The sequence below is a fragment of the Lactuca serriola genome, chromosome 6 (genome assembly GCF_051521515.1).
Source record: "Lactuca serriola cultivar US96UC23 chromosome 6, Lser_US96UC23_V15, whole genome shotgun sequence".
NCBI classification, from domain to species: domain Eukaryota; kingdom Viridiplantae; phylum Streptophyta; class Magnoliopsida; order Asterales; family Asteraceae; genus Lactuca; species Lactuca serriola.
In genome coordinates this window covers 58,937,366-58,960,004 of record NC_136413.1, presented here as the reverse complement: position 1 = coordinate 58,960,004, position 22,639 = coordinate 58,937,366, and the positions used below count along the sequence as shown (strand labels likewise).

At 34.5% G+C, this 22,639-nt stretch overlaps 2 protein-coding genes and 1 non-coding gene across 6 annotated transcripts; 1 reads left to right on the top strand and 2 right to left on the bottom strand.

Moving 5' to 3' along the window:
* Nucleotides 1-13,734: 13,734 nt before the first annotated feature.
* Nucleotides 13,735-13,817, bottom strand: TRNAL-UAA (transfer RNA leucine (anticodon UAA)). Its single transcript has one exon. It is a non-coding gene; the product is annotated as a tRNA-Leu (tRNA).
* Nucleotides 13,818-13,930: 113 nt separating this feature from the next.
* LOC145058657 (splicing factor U2af small subunit A-like) lies at nucleotides 13,931-15,937 on the top strand. Of its 4 annotated transcripts, none has more exons than XR_013686461.1 (7): nucleotides 13,931-14,254; nucleotides 14,636-14,722; nucleotides 14,806-14,887; nucleotides 14,971-15,097; nucleotides 15,190-15,539; nucleotides 15,605-15,640; nucleotides 15,713-15,937. XR_013686461.1 is itself a non-coding variant. In XM_079006553.1 (7 exons), exons 1-6 carry the CDS (start codon nucleotides 14,018-14,020, stop codon nucleotides 15,617-15,619), a joined length of 855 nt encoding a protein of 284 aa, XP_078862679.1. In that variant the 5' UTR covers nucleotides 13,931-14,017; the 3' UTR covers nucleotides 15,620-15,640; nucleotides 15,713-15,937. The 4 variants fall into 4 exon arrangements, 2 of the variants coding, with proteins under 2 accessions (XP_078862679.1, XP_078862678.1); XM_079006553.1 differs by having other exon boundaries at nucleotides 15,190-15,496; XR_013686460.1 differs by having other exon boundaries at nucleotides 15,190-15,640.
* A 1,962-nt stretch (nucleotides 15,938-17,899) lies between these two features.
* LOC145059806 (uncharacterized) lies at nucleotides 17,900-21,893 on the bottom strand. The gene is made up of 15 exons (XM_079007588.1): nucleotides 21,771-21,893; nucleotides 21,535-21,605; nucleotides 21,140-21,354; nucleotides 21,020-21,039; nucleotides 20,889-20,930; nucleotides 20,663-20,799; nucleotides 20,459-20,573; nucleotides 20,280-20,362; nucleotides 19,477-19,606; nucleotides 19,234-19,304; nucleotides 18,829-19,043; nucleotides 18,713-18,726; nucleotides 18,575-18,625; nucleotides 18,248-18,493; nucleotides 17,900-18,161 (listed from the first exon to the last, which is right to left on the bottom strand). Exons 1-15 carry the CDS (start codon nucleotides 21,781-21,783, stop codon nucleotides 18,076-18,078), a joined length of 1,509 nt encoding a protein of 502 aa, XP_078863714.1. The 5' UTR covers nucleotides 21,784-21,893; the 3' UTR covers nucleotides 17,900-18,075.
* Nucleotides 21,894-22,639: the final 746 nt, after the last annotated feature.

The following is a 22,639-nucleotide window of genomic DNA, read 5'->3' as shown; positions in this document are numbered from 1 at the left end:
AATAGAGTTAGATAATGAATGTACATGAAGTAGAGCCATACAATTTGGCTTTACCGTCTCTTAGATCTCTCAGGTAGTCAGGACAGCTTCGTTTCCAATGCCCCTTCGATTGACAATATGTTGAGAGAAAAACTTTTGAGAAACACTTGAACAAACGTTAGTACAAGTTATATTTTGCGGAAATAAGTTAATCTCTAAGGATCATAAAGCTCAACAATAATAATAAGTTAGAGTTGTTAGATAGTTAGATGTGGGAATGTAAGTGCAGAAAATGAAGGAAATGTAAATGACAACAAGTTATATATCAAGTAAACACTAAGTTGATTCTTAACTAGGTTTGTATTCAAACCGAGTTAGTTCATGAGATCAGCTTAAAGTAAAAGAAGTCTTAAAGACTTGCTCCGAAGGAGATATGAGAGTTGATCTTAATATTTGAGTGAGTTTAGAATGATCTTAGATAGTAAGAGATAAGGATTAAGAGGTAGAGAAATTCAGAGATAGAGATGTATTAATTCATGAAGGTGAGAACTCTATTTATAGAGTCTCAAAAAGTTACATTGCGAATAAACAACTAATAAACTTTTGAGTTATAGTGACTATGAAAAGCTCACTGGATAATACATTATAAAATAACAAGTCAGATAATGTAACTAAGTCTTCATTGCAGATGAGAAGGTTGCAGATGACATCTTCAAAAGAGGTTGTGGTAGCAAAAGATGTTGTAGGATGAAGGTGATTCTAGGGAGAAGATCTATTGCGGTAGAGGAGTCGACTTCAGATTGATTAGTTTAATAGGGTCACTTTCTTGATTCAACACAATAGAAACATGTGGACTCTTTAGCATTTACACATGGAAACAGGTGGACTCTTTAGCATTTGCACATGGAAACAAGTCCTTTATTTATTATACCCAATTTCGGTCTTGAGGGCAACCCAAAAGGACTATGTTATTGTTAGAAATATTACAAATAGTTAATGACCTTGGACACTCTTCCAACAGTCTCCCACTTGAACAAGTCATCAACTATACGAGGACCAATATTTATCTAATAATCAACAGAGAGTTAGCCATCCAATGCAACTACCAAACTCTTGATCTAATCAAGATTCAGCCCTTAGATAAGTGATTAACTATCCCTTCGTTCTATGATATTTGTATGAATTCGAGACATGGATAATGGTTAATCTCAAAATTCAAGATTATGTTTCTCGATATAGATTTGTGACAACTGCATCTGACTACTAAATTGAACACATCAATTTCAGTTAGGGCTCGACCAAGCACTTTAGATGTCAGCACCAAATCATCGAGGTGCCCATAGATATCGCTTCTCATGTTAAGGTAGAAGGAACAAATAAACTTCGACTACATAATTTTTTTCTATTTCATCATGTCACACATGGACATACCCTTTATAACTACAAGTTACAAATAGTGTTGGAGTAGACCAATGCATAACAGAATCATAGAGCAAAACCCCACATGTATTTAGGTTTGAAGAATAAAATATATTATCATCTTAGAATTACTCGTGACTGAATCCATGAAGTAATCTCTAAGCGTGGGTTGGTCAAATACTTAAATCTATATTAAGTACTCATGAGTGTGAGTGCAATCTCTATGGTATGTCCAGTCACTATGGACAATCCACTAATGCTCATGACAGTCTTAAATCACTAGTTACTTCCAAGAGTATCACCGATTATGGACGTTTGATTAAATTAATACTCGGGAAGTGGGGTCCAAACATGCAAAAGGAGAGCACAATGACAAGTTAATTGAACTGAATGAACTACATCATATATTAAGATCTCTACTTGATAATAGCCAAATCGGATTAACACTTATATTGCTTTAATGGCACACCTCCAAACTAGAACGGCGGAAACGTTCGGGGGCGGAGGACGTCATGTTCAATATTATAACAATACACAATAGTAAAACAAGCAACAACATCATCCATTGCATTAATAGTATAAGTTATACATGTGTGTTCTGAATGTATTTGTAAGACACCAAATATATATATATATATATATATATATATATATATATATATATATCAAAATAAAAGACGAGTCTTGAAATTAGTTCGTCTTCTCAAAACCTGGCCATCTGTACCTGTCTACTGGTGACCTGAGAATACAAGTTATTTTGAAAGAGTAGATCAGCATTTAAGCTGGTGAGTTCATATGTATTTTAGTGTCAAAAGTTTGCATTAGTTTGATGAAAATGTTTGTAAGTGTTTGATGTAGATGTTTGCAAGTGTTTGATGTAAATGTTTATAAGTGTTTGATGTAAATGTTTGTATACCTCCTAGAAAATCATATATTTTCTACTAAAATGGAAAGTAGTCTCCTACCAAGACCCAACTTTTTTATATGTCTGTTCTTTTGTAAAAGTGGGTGCTTTTCCAAGTATATGACTATCATTACAAGAAAATAGTTTACATTACCTTTTATGTGATAAGATCATTATATGAATGTAATGGGAACATAAAGATGCACAGTAGTATTTTATATAGTAACTACTGAAGTATTAACTACCTTAAAACCAATTGTTTAATTAAGGTAAAATTTGATGAGGTTATAACCATGCTTGATTGACTAGTATAAACACGACGTTCCAAAGACATCGAAATGGTATGATATTTGTCACCCGTAGACCTGAAGGTCCCACTGTAGCTAGCACCAAGGTGTAGGATGGTCAATCCCGTATACATCTATACACAAACTCACGCTCTCCCTCCAGGCGACTCTGGTTACAAAACATGACACAACAGTAAAATACCATGTCATGAAGTAGTGGCTCACATTAATGTTATCTTGTTCTTGTATTAGTGTAGTATGTTCCTTCTGTTATAGTATATATTATGTTCCTTCTGTTCTAGTGTATAGTATGTTCCTTCTTGTTCTAGTATTAGTGTGTTTGAACCGACTCATGTATGAACTGACTCTTGTAAGTTTCATTGTTCTAGAAATTGTAAGTAGTAATCCTCTAAACTATACCTATTATAGTTTGTAGTTGAATGACTGGTCATGTTTGTACACCTTTGTTACCCAAAGGTATTGAACTGATTGAAAAAACTTTTATATCTACATACATATACATAATATATAACTAAGATTTAAACAACACTCGGACAAACAACCGATACCCTAAGTCCACAACCAAACAAGGAACATGAAATAAGGCGAGCTATCAGTCCTAAGCCCTTTCAACCTTATTTATATAACTATATCCATATAGACATGATAAGTTTTAAAAGATTTTTGAAAAACAATAAAGAGTTTTAACCATTTGAATGGTTATTGATATATAAAATGATTTGAAACAGTTTGTTTGATAACATAGTTTTGAAGTCGAAGAAATCCTTTTTGTTTGATAGTTATCAATCACATGTGATGGATACTATAACTATATTATTTTCTACTTGTATTCCCCCCATAAAAGCATTTAAAATCATTTAAAAGTTAAGTTTATGGGTGTGAACTCACCTGAAATGAGTGATTCGAATGAAAGGTCGATATAGGATGCTAAGTATGCCAAGTGAAATCTCGAGCACAAACGGATCCTATTAAGCATATAATGACACATATATGTATATAATTAGTGTATATAACAACTAATCATGCAAGAGAACAATCTTAGGGACTAGGAAACACTTGAAATGAAGTGTTACAATCACGTGTGATTGTATGAAAGGGTGTTCATGACCACACTATAAGTGTTTACGACCATAGGAGAGTTTACGGCCATACATGAAGTGTCTACGACCCTAGGCTTGATCCTATGAAGGGTTTACAGCCATGGGTTGAAGGGTTCACGGACACCTTATGATCTATGAAGGGTTTACGGCCCTATCAAGATCACTTGAAGGATTCACGGCCACATGAAGGGTTCACGGCCGTGAACTCTTGAAGATCATGCTTTAAAAGGTGTTTGTTTCATGGGGACTCAAGAGCTTCTAATGGATAACAAGTATATGGAAGAGATACTTACGTAATGGAAGTATTGAAGTTGTTCATGGCCCTAAGAACAAGTGTGTGTTCTTGGTGTTCTTAGTGAAAAGAATGAAGATTTGAAGATCTAAACCCAAAAGAGTTGAATTCATGGATGAAATCAAAGGGTTTCACTTGTATAAGAAGGATATCAAGTAATAAAGGAAGAATCACTTAAACTTTTGAAGATCAAGTAGGATACCCTTGATGATACTTGAGAGAGAAATGAGAGTTCTTGACTTGAAGATGTGAGAAATGAAGAATAATGAAGGAAATCTATACAAGTAGGAAGGGGTTTACGACCAAGCTTGGGTTTACGACCGTAAACCTACCTTGGGCCGTAAACATCCCTTGATGGATGATCTTGGCTCAAATAGAAAATCATAGATTCCTTATTCACAATTTGCAACATTAAGTCCTAAGTGTACAAGGCTTAAAAACTCCTAAAATAACCCTTAGCAAGGCTAAAAGGTAACATATATAAGTCTGACTCTTGATTAAATTGATTGGCTTTACAAGATAGAAACCTCGGGTTGTCACATTTAAGTTCTCAAGTTTAAAACAAACTAAAATAAGAATGTTCAAGCCAATTCATTTGCAAATCTATTGCCTCTTGACTTTGTCTGACTGTCAGACTCGGTCAGTGACATTGGCTTATGGAATGGATCGATAAGATTATCTTTCGATATGACTTATTGACTATGATGTTTTTACATTTAACTCACTATAAAATGTGTTGGTACTTACTGAGTATGTATCATGTATCATGTGAGCTTGTGTAACTTGGGATCCATACTCGAGGTAAGTTCCCCCTTAAAGTCACAAAGAGCCTCCAAAAGCACCATCAATGATTGAATTTCAACAAAGATGTCATTAATGAATCTATTTTAGTCATATTGTTTTCTTTGCAATTAAACAAACTGCAATATACTCTAAGTATATTAAATCAACTGTGGTGTATTACTTTGTACTCGTCCAAGCTAATACTTCACCATTCAGTAAAAGCATGAATTCTGACTGCGAACAGAAACGTCTTTATCAGTATGGAACGTAGAATCAATGTGACTTTTACAATGATCTCTTCTATACTATCAAGATCCTTTCATCTATCCTCCTAGGACACTTAAGAATGTTCTTGATTTTTATTCATTGATTCTTACCAAATTGATCTAATCCAACATGTCATACTCAAAGCATATGAGTCATCAGATCTGGTACATGTCATGGCATATATGATCGATCCCATAGCAGAAGCATGTGCGACACGACTCACAACCTCTAGTAGAACTAGCACATTAACATCGCTTAATGTCATGCCATATTTCATTATGCATAATCCTTTCCAAGTTCTACATGTTGAGTTTCCTAAATATTTTGTGTACTTTGGCTTAATAAATGAATCACTTTGATCTATATCTATAGATCCTTATTATGTACGTGTTATGTATCTTCTATGTATATCATAGCAAAACAATTATCATACCAAGCCAAATTTTTTTACACTTGCTAAGTTAGAATATACTTTTCTATAAATCATACATTATCTATGTACAATACAAGGGTGACTACAATGCTCCCACTAGCATTGACATATATATAGTTTATCTATATTTCTCGAAATTCAAACTCCTTGAACTTTCTCATTGAAACAAAAATTCCAATTACTCCCACTAGCTTTGACATATGTATGGCTCATCTTTATTTCTCGAAATTCAAACTCTTTAAATTTTCTCATTGAAATAATGATTCCACTTGCGAGATGCTTATTTTGGTCCATAAATTAACTTATCAAGCTTACACATCCTTCGCAATCTATCTTGGTTTGATTATGTGTCTGTTTATATCCATGCTTCTCTCTTCTTGAATGTCACACCCCCAAAACTGATTAACGGAGGAAACGTTCTGGGGTGGAGGACGTCATGTACAGTATCACAACAATGCAAAGTAGTAAACAAGCAACAACATCATCCATTGCATTAATAATATAATTTCATACAAGAGTGTTCTGTCAAGTTATATAGACACCAAAATATACTTCATAAATAAAAAGAGGAGTCTTGAACGAGCTCCATCTTCTCAAAAACCTGGCACTGGTACTTGTCTACTGGTGACCTGAGAATACAAGTTATTTTGAAAGAGTTTATCAGCTTTAGAGCTGGTGAGTTCATAAGTATATTAGTGGCTGTGTTTGTATGAAAGCATTTGTAAGATGTTTTGTAAGATGTACTGTGTATGTTTGTAAAAGTTTTGTATTTGATTGAACTCTCCTAGAAAACCCTATGTTTTCTACTAAAAGTAACCTTCTACCAAGGCATCTAGTCTTTATGTGTGTGTCTCTTGTAAAAGTGTGTATTTTCCCAAATCCAACTATCATTAACAAAAAATATAGTTTTTACATTATTGTTTATTGTGTGAATATCACAAAGTAAAAAGTAAAGGGAAAATGTTATAGTACTGTAATGTAGTAATTAGTAACTACTGTTGTACTAACTACCTTAAACCAAATGTAAATTTTAAGGTAACATGTGATCGGCCTGTATCTTGCTACTGACTTAGCTAAAAAACGACAATGTAAGATGCCGTAAAATGACGTTTGGCACCCGTAGACTTGCAAGTCCCACTGTAGCGAGCAGCAAGGTGTAGGATAGTCAATCCAGTATAGATTTATACGCAAACTCAATACGCTCCCTAATAAAAGAGATTCTGATACAAAAACAGTCATGGCAGGTAGTGCCATGACCTGCTTAATGGCTCACATAAATGTGGTTAATGTATATGCAACGTGATTTGTGTGCTAGCTGTATTGTGTGTTCTTTCTCTGTCTAGCATGTATGTTTGTTTCTCATCATAATGTCTATTGTTTGTTTCTCATCACTCTGTTTCATGTTTGATTCTCATCATAGTATGTATTAACTCATGTATGAACTGACTCATTGTATGTTTCATTGTTCTAGTAATAGTATCTTCCTAAACTATCCCTATGGTAGCTTACTAGTAATGTATGAACATGTTTGTATACCCTTGCTACCCAAGGGCATGGAATTGAATGAAAGAAATAACCTTTTATATCTATATACATATACATAATATATAACTAGGATTCAAACGACCTTCGGACAACTAACCTTGATACCCTAAGACCACAATCAAACATGAACAGGAAGCAGGGTAGACTAGCAGTCCTAAGTCCTTTCAATCCTACTTATATAACTATATCTATACAGATACACAGAATATAAGTTTAAAAGAGTTTAAGTAAAAGTATTTGACAATTAAAGGAGTTTGTAAGACAGTTTGAGGTAAAACAGTTTGATAAATAGTTTGGAAAGTAAGAAATCCATTTGCTTGGTAGTCATTAATCACATGTGATTGATATAATAACTATAATTGTTCAACTTGTATCCCCCCCATAAGAGCATTTAAAAACATTTCAAAGGTTAATTTAGGGGTATGAACTCACCTGTAGTGAGTGGTTCTGATGAAAATGTTGGATCAGTTGCTAAGTGCCAAGTGGTGACTTGAGTACACATGTGAATCCTGTTTAGCATATATTGATACATATATGAATATAATTAGTGTTATGAACAACTAATTATTGAATTGGGACCACCTTGGGGACTAGTAAACACTTATATTGAAGTGTTACAACCATATATGATTGTACGAAGGGTTATAAGGCTATACAAGAGAGTGTATGGCCAAAATACACACTATATGTGTGTGTGCGGCCAGGTGTGCGGCCAGCACGTGTGTGCGGCCAGAAGGCGTGTGCTACCAGAACACATGGTGTTCTTCGTGTTCTTGGTGTTCTTGGTGAAAGATGTTACCTTTCCGGATGATACTTGAGGGGATTTTCGAGTCCTTGCTTTGTAGAAGTGTAAGAAATGATCAAAATGACCAAGGATAGTATATATATATAGGAGGGTGAGTGCGGCTGGAGGGGTGTGCGGTTGGCCTGTGTGCGGCTGGCTGGCCGCACACTCTAGTGTGCGGCCGCACACACCTGGTTTGGTGTGTTTGGCCCATTTTTCGATGCTACACCCAATCTAACCCATCCTCCGACACGTATCTCAATTATATTAAGCTTTAAGCACTCTTTTAAACCCAAAACTTCATTATAAAATAGTAAAACGGAGCTAACTTTGATAAAAATGAAGAATGTAAGCTAGAAATTTCGGGTTGTCACATTGAAGATCCACTTATACCTAATGGTTAAGGCCAGGTGCTTGGTATACCAAGTTTTCACATACATGGACTGAATCTCACTCTCCATATCCTCCTTCCATGTTGTAGCCTTTAGGGCCTACAATAGCTTCTGATAGCTAACCAGGTCACTAACATAATATCATCCTAACTACCAAGATGCAAATCTAGCAGATCAATAAACATGTCAAGTGAATACCCGGATACAAATCCGATAAAGGGTCGGCCTTGGTGCCTTAAAGCCTGTTGATATAGTGAGGATAACTCACCTCGCAAGTAGTGCCGAAGTACCGAAAACCTCTGATCGTTGTCTCACCAAAACTCCCGAACTATCATATAATAAATACCAAGTCATTACACAACATAACAATCTTGACTAAGGGGTCCACACAATCCATCATGTCCATTCTCTTTATTGGGCCAAGGCCCAATGCCAATTCCATAACCTTGAAAGTCCTTATGCAAAGCCCATTATTGGCCTAATTTACCAAATCGGTCCTCACTCCATAATTGGGCCTAATTCCAAGATCCATTATCATAACTTTTCCCAAAACATAATATTCATAAAGTCCAGCAATGGCCCAAATCCAACTAGTCCATAAACAGCCCAATTGCCAAAGGCCCAACTAAGGACGTATGTCGGGCGTACTCCTCTGGTACGCGGGGCGTACTCATCCTGATGTTGACCACCATCGGGGTGGTTAACCCAGTATGCTGGGCGTATTGGATTTACGTTAGGCGTACTTATAGGTTTGCCAAAATCTGAATAAGTGCTTAATGGCTTAAGCACTTAAGCCCAAACTTCAGATCCAGTGACCAAATGTGCCTAGGACCCATAAAGTCACGAACTTTATCACTTTGGACGTCCAGAAAGCTCTTAATACTTGGTCTTAATCCATTAAGACCTTCCCACTCCATGCATGGGACATCTTAAGCCATTAAGACCTCATTTTTATCACTCAAAACCCTTCAAGAGTCTGAAAGGACAAGTCTTTTCGTCCCAATCATATCATGCACCATCTTGGGACTTTTTGGGACAAGAAATGGTTCTTTAAAGCAAAAATGGCAAGATCTATACATATATGCATAAAGTGTGAAGCTTTTTATCTTCTGGAGCTTCTAGGGCACAAACCAACTTCAGATCTACAAGCTTGATCTTCTTCTCTAACTCCTTGATGCAACACCTTCTTCTTAAAACACTCAAGAAACACTCAATAAGCTCAAACACTTAAGGAAATGGCTAGGGTTTGGGGGAAATGACTCTAAGAAGTGGAGGTTGGGGTTAGGGAAGGTTTTGTGCTCATAATGTTGCTTATATAGTCCCCAAACCCTAAATATTAGGGTTTCCTTTTATCATGAGTACGCCAGCATACTAAGGCGCGCCTAGTATGCCCAACGAACCCTTATGTACGCGCAGTGTACTCCTCCTGATCCTAAAATTGCAATTTAGCCCTTAGGCTTTTCATGGCTTACCCTTCCATCCCCAGGGACTATAAATGACAAATCTTGGGATGTTACAATGGAGATAGATCGTGAAACTCTTTCACAATTCCTCAAATGATCGATAAAGTTTTTGTTAAGATGCTCAATATGAGTGTCTCATCCTGTTGCCCAATTGATTCTTAACTTCGCTTTATGAGAGCTCTAAACACCTTAAAGGTTCCACACTCACATTCATACGAAGTTTGTATTACCATGTATCGTGTTTAATTTGAACGGTCCATTAGTGCAAACTAATTCCAATAGATATTCTCATCATTCAGTGATGTATTCATCATCTATCTTGATAAACAAGATTCACATATATCATGAGACTGGAGGTCAAATGATATCCAAAATACGATCCAACTGGATAATTGGTATGCATTTCTCATTTATGTATCCAAGACTATGATGCCACAAATACATTTCACCCAAGCCTTTTAGATGTATTTGAATTAGTACGTATTATGGTCAATCTGAACGATCCATTAGTTAAACTAATTTTAACAGATATTCACAATAATACACCTTATTCAAATATTCAAATCAACTTTGAAATATTGCTACTATACTAGTTTCATAGATTTCATGAATTTCTTTTAACATGTTAGAATGTTCTACATTTAAATAAGTCAGAACTATTTCATGAATCATAGTATAAACAATTTCAATTATAATACCATAGACTAAACATTTAGGAAAATATTTGTCTTTTGATCCTATGAATAGTAGCAAGGGCTTGGCATTCATGATCAAATTATCTTCTCCATGTTTCAGTCTCATTACTTCATTTTAGTCATTACACATTCTTGCAAATGTCAGTACTTAATCCTTAGTGAAATACTCAAGGCTAAGAAGTAATGTTCTGATGGCATTATGAATCCATATATTTGATTGAACACTAAACATGGGAGAACTAGTTATCTTTTGATTCTATGGAAAGTAGCAAGGGCTTGTGATCCATGATCAAACTTCATGTTTTAGTCCTTTCACATCAAATATATGTTTCGGGCATGTATGCTTTCTTAGTCCTTTCTTGTTATGGAAATAAATAAATATCAGAACATGTCTCAAAATAAGCCTTCCTTTGTCCTTGGCACTTGGGCCTAGATTAGGCGCCTCTTAAACCATGGACAATTGGCTTTATTCTTCTTGACACTTCTATTCATGATATAAAAATATAGGAATGTTTTGAAGTTTGAGTTTCTATCATTGGCCATGTTATTTCCAAAAGGAAACCTCAACATGCTACACAAATCTTTCATGGACATTCCAAGTTGTTTATATCAAAATCAGAGTGATCTGATTATATATACATGTCAACTAGTTGACTAACCCTAGTCAACTCCTAACTCAAGGGAATTCCATTTTACTTCAGTATGTCAATTAACAACGTACATTTGATAATTGCTCTATCTAACAGTTTAGAATGCAATCTTTGGAGTAACCTATGAAGACCTTTATCAAATGCATGATCTTTCCTTTCGTTTATGAGAACTATTACCAAAATACAAATTTAGAAAATATTGATCATCCTAATAGGTAATCCTTTCAAAGGTTTTATTGCAGTAGATTTTAGTGGATAATGTTATAGACATCATTCAGTATCAATTCCCGTTATAGTTTGTTTTACTGATCCTTAGAAAATAATCACCCTAAATAAAAATATTTTAAAAGGCTAGGATCCATATTTGGCTTCATGATGTGTAAAGGGATGTCGTAAACACACCATAAAGTTATTTAGGTAGGCAAAGCCCTTCTCCAATTTCGATCACCACGAAATTCCTAGATCTTTGAGATTCATTGACTATCAATGACATGTTAATCTCCGATTATGTTCATCTCAGATTAAATGATAGGGTCGTCGCGGATCATTGAACATAAGGTGAATCATCCATACAAAATCACATGGTCCCCAACTCAATACGCTTGAGATTCGCGAGTTCCACATCATTCTCTACGTATACTCTCAAATTGACGTGCAGTTAACCACTCGAGCTCCAACAACAAGTTATAAAGGAAATGTGCAACTTTTATGGATAACATAAGATTCACATTAAATAGATTGTGAATTAACCATGCAAAATCACATAGTCCCCGACTCAAGTTACGCTTGAGATTCGCGAGTTCCATATCATTCTCAAATATACTCTAGATTGATGTGTCGGTTAACCACACGGGCTCCACCAACAAAATATAAAGAGAATGTGCAATTTTCATGGATAATATGAACCTCACATTCTTCTTCTTGGTCTTTCTTGGCTTGTATCTATTGGTGGCTTGTGTCCATGAGCTCTTCAGTGTTCGTGCTCGCTCACGGGCCATTATTTGTTGCTTTTGGATTGGCCACCTTTCGGAGGACGATCTTCAATTTTCTCCACTCCCTGGCTCTGGTTGCCTGGTTATCCTCTAGGGATGAATTCGTCTTGTTCATCATGCGTGTTTGTGTTATTATGACCCTTTGGCTCCTTTGTGATTCAATGGTCCCCCTGTTCTTTGCGGGGTTCCCGACTAGGTGTCGTCCTGAAAGAAGCTTTTGACAATTGTGGGCCCTTATGATTGTGGTGGGCCTTATGTCGTCATCTTTCTTTCTGGGGTAATTACATATCCTTGTTGTTCCGGATTTATCGGTTTCCCCTTTGCGTTTTTGGTCGAGATGCAGGACTTCACTCTTATGCCCCGTTGTTTCCTTTTTTGTCCATGTTCTGGTCTTTCGTCGCGCGGCAGTACGTTGGCAGGCTTAGCGGTATCCAACCTTGCTTGTTGCTCATGCTAACTATCCTTGATGTATATGGCGTGGTAATACTGTTGCTATCGCTCCCTTCTCTCCCCCCCCCCCCCCCCCCCCGGGTTATTTGTGTGGGGGTGGCGACTTTTCCTCCTATCTCGGATCTGGGTGGTAATTTTTGTTGTGCGTTGCCTTTTCGGAATGTGCACATTGGCCCATCCATGTTTTTTGGATATTTGTCTAGATATGTTTTGAATTTAAATAATGGTAGTATACATAGGTGTAAAGTCCTTTGCCATTTTAGTTAATAGTAAAGTTAGACTAATATGAGTACTTTTCAAGATTATAAAATATCCAAATTGCAACCGTTTCGTTCATTTAGTAGAGTAATATTTTAGTAAATTGTCTCCAATTTTACATTTTCTTTTGGTATATCTTTAAGTCTTTGCAATCCCTTTTCTTTATGACTTTTGATATTTTGTTTTTTTCTATCTTCTTGCTAGTTGTTGTGCTTTATAAATATGATTGTTCAAAAAAAATATTTAAGTCCTTGTTGTTTATTTATAGCTTCTAAACACAAGTTACAAGCATTTAATTCACTCTTTTTTATAGTATACACTATTTGATCCTATAAATTCCAAGATAAGCACATGGATTAGTTATGCACAAATAAGAAAGTTTGAGCTTTGTAGAAAGGAATACAAGAAGTGAAGTTGTTAAGTACGAAAGTTAATCAATGATATCATCTTTTTCAACCATTTGTTCAAGTACAATGTTTTACATAGAAAAATATTGGAACTGAAAGACCTTTCCTTCCGATATATCTTTAAGTTTTTGTTTAAACACGGTTCATGAACACTTATTTTACTCTTCATTTTAGCAGATAACATTTGATCCTATAAATTTCAAAGATAAAACACATGGATTAGTTATGTAGAAATAAGAAAGTTAGAGCTTTGTAGAAAGGAGTACACGAAGTGAAGTTGTTAAATACCTAAGTTAATCAATGTCATCATCTTTTTCAACCATTCTAACAAATATAATTTTTTACATACATCTTTTTCAACCATTCAAATACAATTTTTTACATACAGAATGCTAGAATCGAGTTACATTTTTTATACAAGAAAAAAATCCAGACATCAAAATCCAAAGATAAAGTATATGGATTAGTTATGTAAAAATAAAAATTACTCTTAAATATCAAAGTTAATCGATATCATTTTCAACCATTCATACATATACAATTTTTTACATACATCATCATTTTCAGTGTTATTTTATAGAAGAAATATAAGAAATCAGGCATCAAAAAAAATTGGTGGCTGTGGGGTTCGAACCCACGCGCACTTATGTGCAGAAGATCTTAAGTCTTCCCCCTTAACCACTCGGGCAAACCACCTTCTTGTCTAGTTTCTTCTTCATAATCTATTAATTCTATAAAAGTGAAAATAGAAGCATCCAGAACTCCAAATGTCATCTTGTCACGTCTATAAACTCTTTTGCTCCATCCTCATGGCTCTCCTCTTTCTGCACATAAAACTGAAACCCTAGTGTGAGCTAGGAGAAACGAAGAAGATCCTGTTCCTGACTTGCTCATCCATGGCGGAGCATTTAGCGTCGATCTTCGGGACGGAGAAGGACAGAGTCAATTGTCCATTTTACTTCAAGATTGGAGCCTGTAGGCATGGCGATCGATGTTCCAGGCTCCACACAAAACCTAGCATTAGTCCTACATTGTTACTGTCTAACATGTACCAGCGCCCTGATATGATCACTCCTGGCGTCGATGCTCAAGGAAATCCAATCGATCCTCGAAAAATCCAAGATCACTTCGAGGTACTTTAACTTTTCCCGCGTTTTTATCTGTTTCAATCGAAACATTTAGTATTTAATCTGAAATTTGTTACTGGATTCTCACATCGTGTTATTATATTACCAATTGCATGGTGTACTATTATTTTATTTCGGGCATTGTTGCTCAATTGATTTCCCAACGATTTTAATCTGATTAGCAAGTTTTGCTACATGCCTTTTAAGATCAATAATAATTATGAAGTTCGAAAGTAACCCTATAGACATCAAAAGTCGATCTGTTGCAGGGTTTGAGTTTGTTGCAGTGCATATGTTCATGTGCAGGATGTTGATCTTCCTATAGTCAAATTAGCCTGTTTATTTTAGTTTTCAACATGATTGAGTTATCAATTAAACTTATTTCAGGATTTCTATGAAGATCTCTTCGAGGAGCTGAACAAGTATGGGGAAATCGAAAGCTTGAATGTTTGTGACAACCTTGCTGACCACATGGTAAATCTCTCACCCTACCCAATACACACCTTACATCTCCTTAAACATCTTTTAATAATCCTTTGATTCCTTTCTCTTATCAGGTGGGAAATGTATATGTTCAGTTTAGGGAAGAAGAATACGCTGCAAAAGCACTCAAGAATCTCACTGGAAGATACTACGCAGGTATGCTCTTCTTTTTCATTTCTCATATCAAAATCTTCTTATCTCATATAAACACCTCTAAAAGACTTAAAACCACTCTTCAGGTCGACCAATCATTGTTGACTTCTCACCTGTGACTGATTTCCGGGAAGCAACTTGCAGACAATATGAAGAAAACACCTGCAATCGTGGTGGATACTGCAACTTCATGCATCTAAAAAGAATTGGCAGGTTATTCATATGATCATATGATTCATACTTTCACATCCTCTCTCTCAAACAATCTTTCATTCATCTGAGTTCCGACATTTTGCTTTTTTTAGGGAATTGAGGAGAGAGCTGTTTGGTAGGTATAGAAGAAGGCATAGTCGTAGCAGAAGTAGGAGTAGAAGTCCATACAGACATCGAAGCTATGAAGAGCGAGGGCATTCTGGTCATTCTCATAGCAGAAGATATGATGACAGGGATAGAGACAGGGATTACTACCATGAGAGAGGGTCAAGAAGGCATAGAAGCACAAGCCCTCTTCATAGGAGACAGCTTAGTCCTGTTAGGGAAGGTAGTGAAGAAAGGCGTGCAAAAATTGAGGAATGGAATAGGAAAAGGGAAGAAGCAGCAAAAGTCAACATGGTCAATGATTATGAGCATTGAATTGCTTCTGTTTGTTTTTCTGGTTAGTTTTTTTTTTCATCTTTTTAACTTTCATTTTTGTATGCATACATGCTTGTGGTTTTGCAGTCAGGTTCAGTGTGATAGGAACTCTTCAAAGCTTAGGTGATCTGTTTTTACATATTCTTGGGATTTGTGTCTAAGAAATAAATCTCTTACTATTAAATTTTGTTACAGGGATTTGCATATGAATGGAGTCTACAATCTACATGTAATGAGGTTAGGGATGATTGAGTATTAGTTAAGTTGGTGAAGATTTCTGCCCAATTTGAAAGCAGTGATTTGGTATTATTTGGTGTTATTGAATCTTTTGTAGTTTGATGCAAATGTATTATGATATTAAGCAGGTTTAATGATTTCTTCTAAAGCAAGTGCTTTATGAGAAAAGATTATTTTTAGTTACTTGCAAGTTTGTGTTTGTAACAAGTGCTTTATGCGTAAAGTCTTTTTTTTACTTGTTTGAATGAGATAAAGAATAAATTATCATTTTATATTTGTTATAAAAGTGGGTTTTTGACATATCGCATTGAAGGTACCTCACAGATAGTCTTTTGTTGGATACGAAATTCAGTGGCTTTTAATCTTTATATGAGTTTATGTCTTCCTCTTAAACTGTATTCATTTTTTATGAAAATATTTTTAAAAAATAGGGTTGAATTTTTATTTTCTTGAAATGGGTGGACTTTTCATTTTCCATTTTAGAAATTTGAAAAACCTTGTAAAACTGTAAAAGTCATTTTTTTTTAATTTACGAAAATTTTAGAAAACTAATCGAACCAAACATGTTTTTAAAATTTCTGTTTTACTTAAAAAAGTTCCTAGAAAATTGGAAAATTTTCCACAACTAAAAGCTCATTTTCTGAACTCCCTTGATTTTAAATTTTAAAGTAAACACAAACTAATGAAATTATACAAAACTAATTTACAAAAATTAAAAACATGTAAAATAAATCTACAAACTACTTCAAAAACATTTAAAACAATTTTAGTATAAGTCTTAAGGCAAAATATATAAATGGTCATTGCATAAGTCTAGAGAGAGAGAAAGAGCAGGCTACACAATCTGTATATCACCCCACCAGCCGTGACCTGCTAGTGAGGGATTCATATCTTGGAGGCATCGACACTACCTCCCCCAACCTACATACGATTCCCTTCTCCCTTACATGTCAATCTGCAACTAACAACATTGCAAGCGATTCCATAGGGATGGTGGTTTTGAAGAAAATGAATCAGTTGTCGTTGAATGTAACTAATTCGTAGTTCATTACAAGGTGAGCACGGATAGCGGGTACCCGTTTTAGAAACCAGAATCGGATCGGAACCGTCGGTTCTGGAACCGGAACCGAGGTTACTGGTTCTCTGGTTCCGGTGGGAACCGCCAATGACCGGTTGTGGTTCTGGTTTTCATTTTTGAGGAACCAGTTCCGAAATTTTAAAAATTAAAAATACTTAATACTTAAACAAATTTGCCGTAACAATGTTGATAATTATGACATTTGTTGAGACTATCTAATTGGATCTTGGAGGTAACATGCTAATAAGTCATATTTGTAACTTTTTTTTTTCAAAACAAATGGGGTCTAGCGTGAAAGGGAATGCATAACAGTAAAACAATTTGAACATAGGTGATGGTAATATCATTTAAAAATATATGATGTTAAATAACATTAACAAGTTGATCGTAAGAACATAAACTTTGATTTATGACTTATATTTAGCAACTTGGATTATCTTTTAAAATGATTATTTTTTTTTTTTATGTTTGTAACTTGTATCGTAATGAACTAGTTATAATATTATTTACTTTTGTTACAATGACTAAGAATTAATTTGTATTAACGAAACTAAAAAATGACATGACCGGGCTACCTGTAACCGGAACCAGTTTTCGAGACTGGTTCCCTAAATTCAAGAATCACCTAGACCGGTTCCAATTCCGGCGAAACGAGGCGGATATGAAGTACCCGCCTATGCATGGTGGACACCTCTCTCCATCTCCGTTCCTAGTCGATCATATTAAGACAAAATTATCAAGTAGGAGTAAGTCTAGTAAGTCTACAACAATATCATACATTGGATTAATGAACCTTTAGAATTTTATGTTTATTGTTGCATAGTTATTTGACTTTCACAAACTTTAACATGAATATGTATCATACTTTAACGATCGTACAAATCATTTAAGTAAGAAATTTAAAAGTAAAATAATACTAGTCAGGCTTAATTAGTAAAGTTTTATTTATGCAAATGCACCATCTAAGATGTTGGATCAAGTCCCACAATATTGATTTTTTCAGATTCCTTACACTTTAATTGACTTGCATTAAAAAAATCTGCAATAAGTACAAAATCCAAATAACATTTCAAGAAATAACTTTAAATCTTTAATCATTTAACCATAAGCAAAACTCTCTCAGACAATTTTTAAACTACAATGGTTTTTTTTTTTAAATTCAAACAAAGCTACTTATATATCCCTCAGTGTTTAATAACAAAAGCCCCAAAAACAAACCAAACCCATAACACCTATAATCTTATCATCTATTCCCATTTTTCTTTCCTTTCTTGAAACTTTGTTTTGATGATGGATATGGGGTTGCTGTATGTCCACCTTTCTTCCCATCTGCAAATATCATTCACCCACTGTATTAAAATAAAAAGGTATTTAATTAACTCAAAGAAATAAAATAAAAATAAAAATAACTAAACCTGTTTTTTGTGGAGTGTTGGATTTTGCTTTCTTTTCAGAAACTGGTGTCTTGGGTGCACTTTCAGCAGGTCTCTTTCCAGCGTTAACAGGTTTCTTCACAGTCTCCCCTTCTTCTTCGTCTTCTTCTTCTTCAGAGTCATCTGAGTCATCCATATCATCATCTGAGTCATCATCATCTTCTGATTCCGAGTCATCTTCTTCAGTTACATCCTTCAAAGATGCTTTTGGCTTACCTTGAGGTGCACCTGAACATTAAAACACAGACTTCAATTCTTCATATTCTAACATGTTACAAATTCTAAAATCATGATGGGAGTTTTACTTACCATTAGCAGTAAGGTTGATTGCTTCTTCTTCATCATCATCATCAGAAGGACCTAAAGAAATCCAAATTCATTCAGAAATTAGAATGATCAGAATGTAAAATACTAGACAATATAAAATCAGTTTCAATGAAGACTTACCAAATCTATAGTCCGTGAAACCAAAAGAACACAGAAGAGTTAAGGAAAAAACGATTAGTATAAACTCAAATGATTAACAAGTAACAAAGATTAAATTAATCATCAGCAAAGGATATTCGTCTGGGTTACTTGCGAAGTATCCACAGAAGTAAACGCTTCCATCCTTCCAGCCATGAGAAAGCTCCACATCTTTCTCAAATAGCAAATCGAACAAAAGCTGTGGTATACGTTCAGAAGATAAGGTTGCTAGAACGAACTTTTGACCATTGAAGTTAACACGAACTTGGACATTCTCGACTTTTTTCCCATTCTTCACCTCTCCCAAAGCAACCTGAATGAGATAATAGTCCGATTAATAGGCATGTTGTGTTTGAGTTAACTAAATCTGAACTTACAAAGAAACATCAACCTTATTGCTAGAAATTTCTGAATTCGTAAATCAAAAAAAAGTTTATGTGAGTTCATCCAGAGATTAATTTATGAAAAAGTAACAATTTGATGAGTCGAATCAATGTTCCTACCTGAGAGATGCGAAGGAGCTTGAAATCCTCGACTGCGACTTTAAGGGTTTCATTAGGTTTAACCTCAACACCTAGCAAAAACAACAAACTTCGAATTGAATATTTTGCACGCAATAAAAACAAGAAACTAAAACAAGGTTTACAGTAATTGCTACAACACATTGATCGAAAGAACACCTAAAAATTACAACGTTTTTGTAATCAAATACAGACATAAGATGCGTAAAACAAAATGAATATTACCCCAAAATTCCATTGCTAGTCGGATGCGATTGGGGGAATGAAAGAATGTTTGTTTGAAAAAAAGGAGAAAAGGCGGATGAAGAGGAGATGTTTGAACGAAATATAAATAGGTGAAGTTGCCGTTAAAGGTTTAGGGTTTATCAGAGAGTTTACCTTTTATTTGGTTTTGGGTTAAATTTTTATTACTTTCTTTAAACCGGTAATGCGGAATAAACAATAAAATTATTATTTAATTATTAACGATTATAAATTTATAACTGTTTATATTAACTATTAAAAAGCAAAACTAATTACTTAAATACAAAGGAACGATCAATTCTTTCCTGTTTAATATACTACGTGTTTTATGAACGGTTAATTTCAACAATTACTTCAAGTAGTTAAAATCAAACAATTGTCAAACAAGTTATGTTTTGCATAAAAATTGATCTCAATTTCATCTTTTGACAAAATTGCACTTGATTTGATTTCTATTTAGTGTTAGTGTTTTAATTTTGGATTTCTTAAACATTCATGGTAGCCAGAAACAATCATTAACGAGTATTTAAGTTCAAACCTATCAATCAGCAAATACTTTTCAAAAATATCACACATTGAGACAACTCGATAAAAACATAGTAACAGTATTTTAAACAGACAAAAAGACCAAAATAAATTATAAATATCAATCCAATGAAAAGTCAACACAACACTCTCAGTACAAAATTGGGTCAACACCAAGTTTCTTGTATCTCTCAGTGTGTAATATCAAAAGCCCATAAACACACAAAAAACATAATAAAATAACAAACTATAATCTATGATCTATTCCCATTTTTCTTTCCTTTCTTGAAGCTTTGTTTTGATGATGGATGTGGGGTTGCTGTTTGTCCACCTTTCTTCCCATCTACAAATATCATTCGTATAATTCAATAAGTAAACATTATAAAATAAATAAAAAAAACGTATTTAACTAATTTCAAGAATTTTAAAAAAACTAAACCTGATTTTTGAGGAGTGTTGGATTTTGCTTTCTTAGCAGGAACTGGTGTCTTGGGTGCATTTTCAGCAGGTCTTTTTGCAGCTTGAACTGGTTTCTTCACAGGCTTCACTTCCACCTTCAATTACATCAAGATATAAATTCAGTAAAACAAACAAATTGTATAACAAATTTTTTATATTCAAAGAAGTAATTAAAATACGTTACCTTTTTCTCTTCTTCTTCTTCTTCCTCCGAGTCATCTGAGTCAACCATATCATCATCTTCAGAGTCATCATCTTCTTCAGAGTCATCTTCTTCAGTTACATCCTTCAAAGATGCTTTTGGCTTACCTTGAGGTGCACCTGAACATTAAAATACAGACTTCAATTCTTCAACACTTCATATTCTAAAATGTTTGAAATTCTAAAATCATGATTGGAATTTTACTTACCGTTAGCAAGAAAGTTCATTGCTTCATCTTCATCAGAAGAATCTAAAGGAAATGAAATTTAATCTGGGATTAGTATTACAGGATTGTAAAACAAATTAGACTATATAAAATTAATTTCAACGAATACTTACCACATTCAAAGTCTTCATCCGTGAATCCAAAAGAACAAAAAGGTTAAGGAATAAACGATTCGTATAAACTTAAATGATTAAAAGGTAACACAGATGAAATTATTCAACAACAAAGGATATTCGATTGGGTTATCTGCAATGTATCCGCAGAAATAAACGCTGCCATCTTTCCAGCCATGAGAAAGCTCGAGATCTTGCTCAAATAGCAAATCAAACATAACTTGTGGTGCACGTTCAGAAGATAAAGTTGCTAGAACGTACTTTTGATCATTGAAGTGAGCACGAACGGCGACATTCTCAACCTTTTTCCCATTCTTCACCTCTCCCAAAGCAACCTGAAAGTGATAATAGTCCGATAAGGAAACATGTTGTGTTGAGCGTTGAGCTCGTATTTCATATTGAATAAGATTCGGATGTGAAATTTCTGAATTTGCAAATCAAAAACAGTTTATTTGAGTAAATCCAGAGATTAATTTATGAAAAAGGGAACAACTTGATGAGTCGAATGTTCATACCTGAGAGATGTGAAGGAGCTTGAAATCCTCAACTGGGACTTTAAGGGTTTCATTAGGTTTAACCTCAACACCTAGCAATAACAATAAACTTCGATTTGAATATATTTACACAACAAAAATCAGAAATTAAAGCGCGGTTTACAGTAATTGCTACAACAGATAGATTGAAGAACGCCGAAAATTTTCATTTGTAATCAAATACAGACATAAGATGCATAAAACAAAGCGAATATTACCCCAAAATTCCATTGCTGTTCGGATGCGATTGGGAGAATGAAAGAATGTGTGTTTGAAAGAGTAGACAGAAAAAGGCGGATGAAGAAGAGACGTTTGAAAGAAGTATAAATAGGTGAAGTTGCCGTTGAAGGTTTAGGGTTTATCGGAGGGTTTTGGGATCCTTCTGATTTTCGAATTGATTTTGGGCCGTAATTTTTTTGGCCTTTTTGTAGTGGGCCTGAATTGTAAATAAATATGAGCCTTCATGTATTTTCCTTATATTCTAGTGTTTCTTGTGCCTTGTGCCATAGCCCATAATCCCCCATTCACTTTCAAATGTTGGGCAACTTAACATCAATGTCACTATGTTAATTATTTTTTCGTTGTTGGTATTGTTTTTATGGCAAACAATACATTAGTTTATTGATTCTCTTATTTTTGTGGGTTACCTAGGTTGTCTCCACATGAAGCATTTCAGTTGAATAGAATATCATTTAAGGGATGTTATGTAGATATAAGGAGGATACTATACGTATGTTACAACAAATGTGAGATTGGGTTATGGGTGTATAAAAGATGGTTTGGTTCGGTTATTAATCAAAACTAAACCATAATCATTATAAGTGGTTAATACATTTCAATAGTCATTAGGTTTTGATTTTGGTTAATGAGTTTAGTTGGTTAATGGTTAATATCGGTTAACCATAATAATCCAAAATTACATAAAAGTAAAAAATAATTTGCTATAAAAAGTGGAAAACACAAAGTACATTGTTATAAAAAGTGAAAGATTTAGTGTATAACTACATTAATATGATAAATCATGTATCTCATACAATTCCAAATAATTATTCTTTAAAAAACTCAGTTTCTAATATAATTACATATT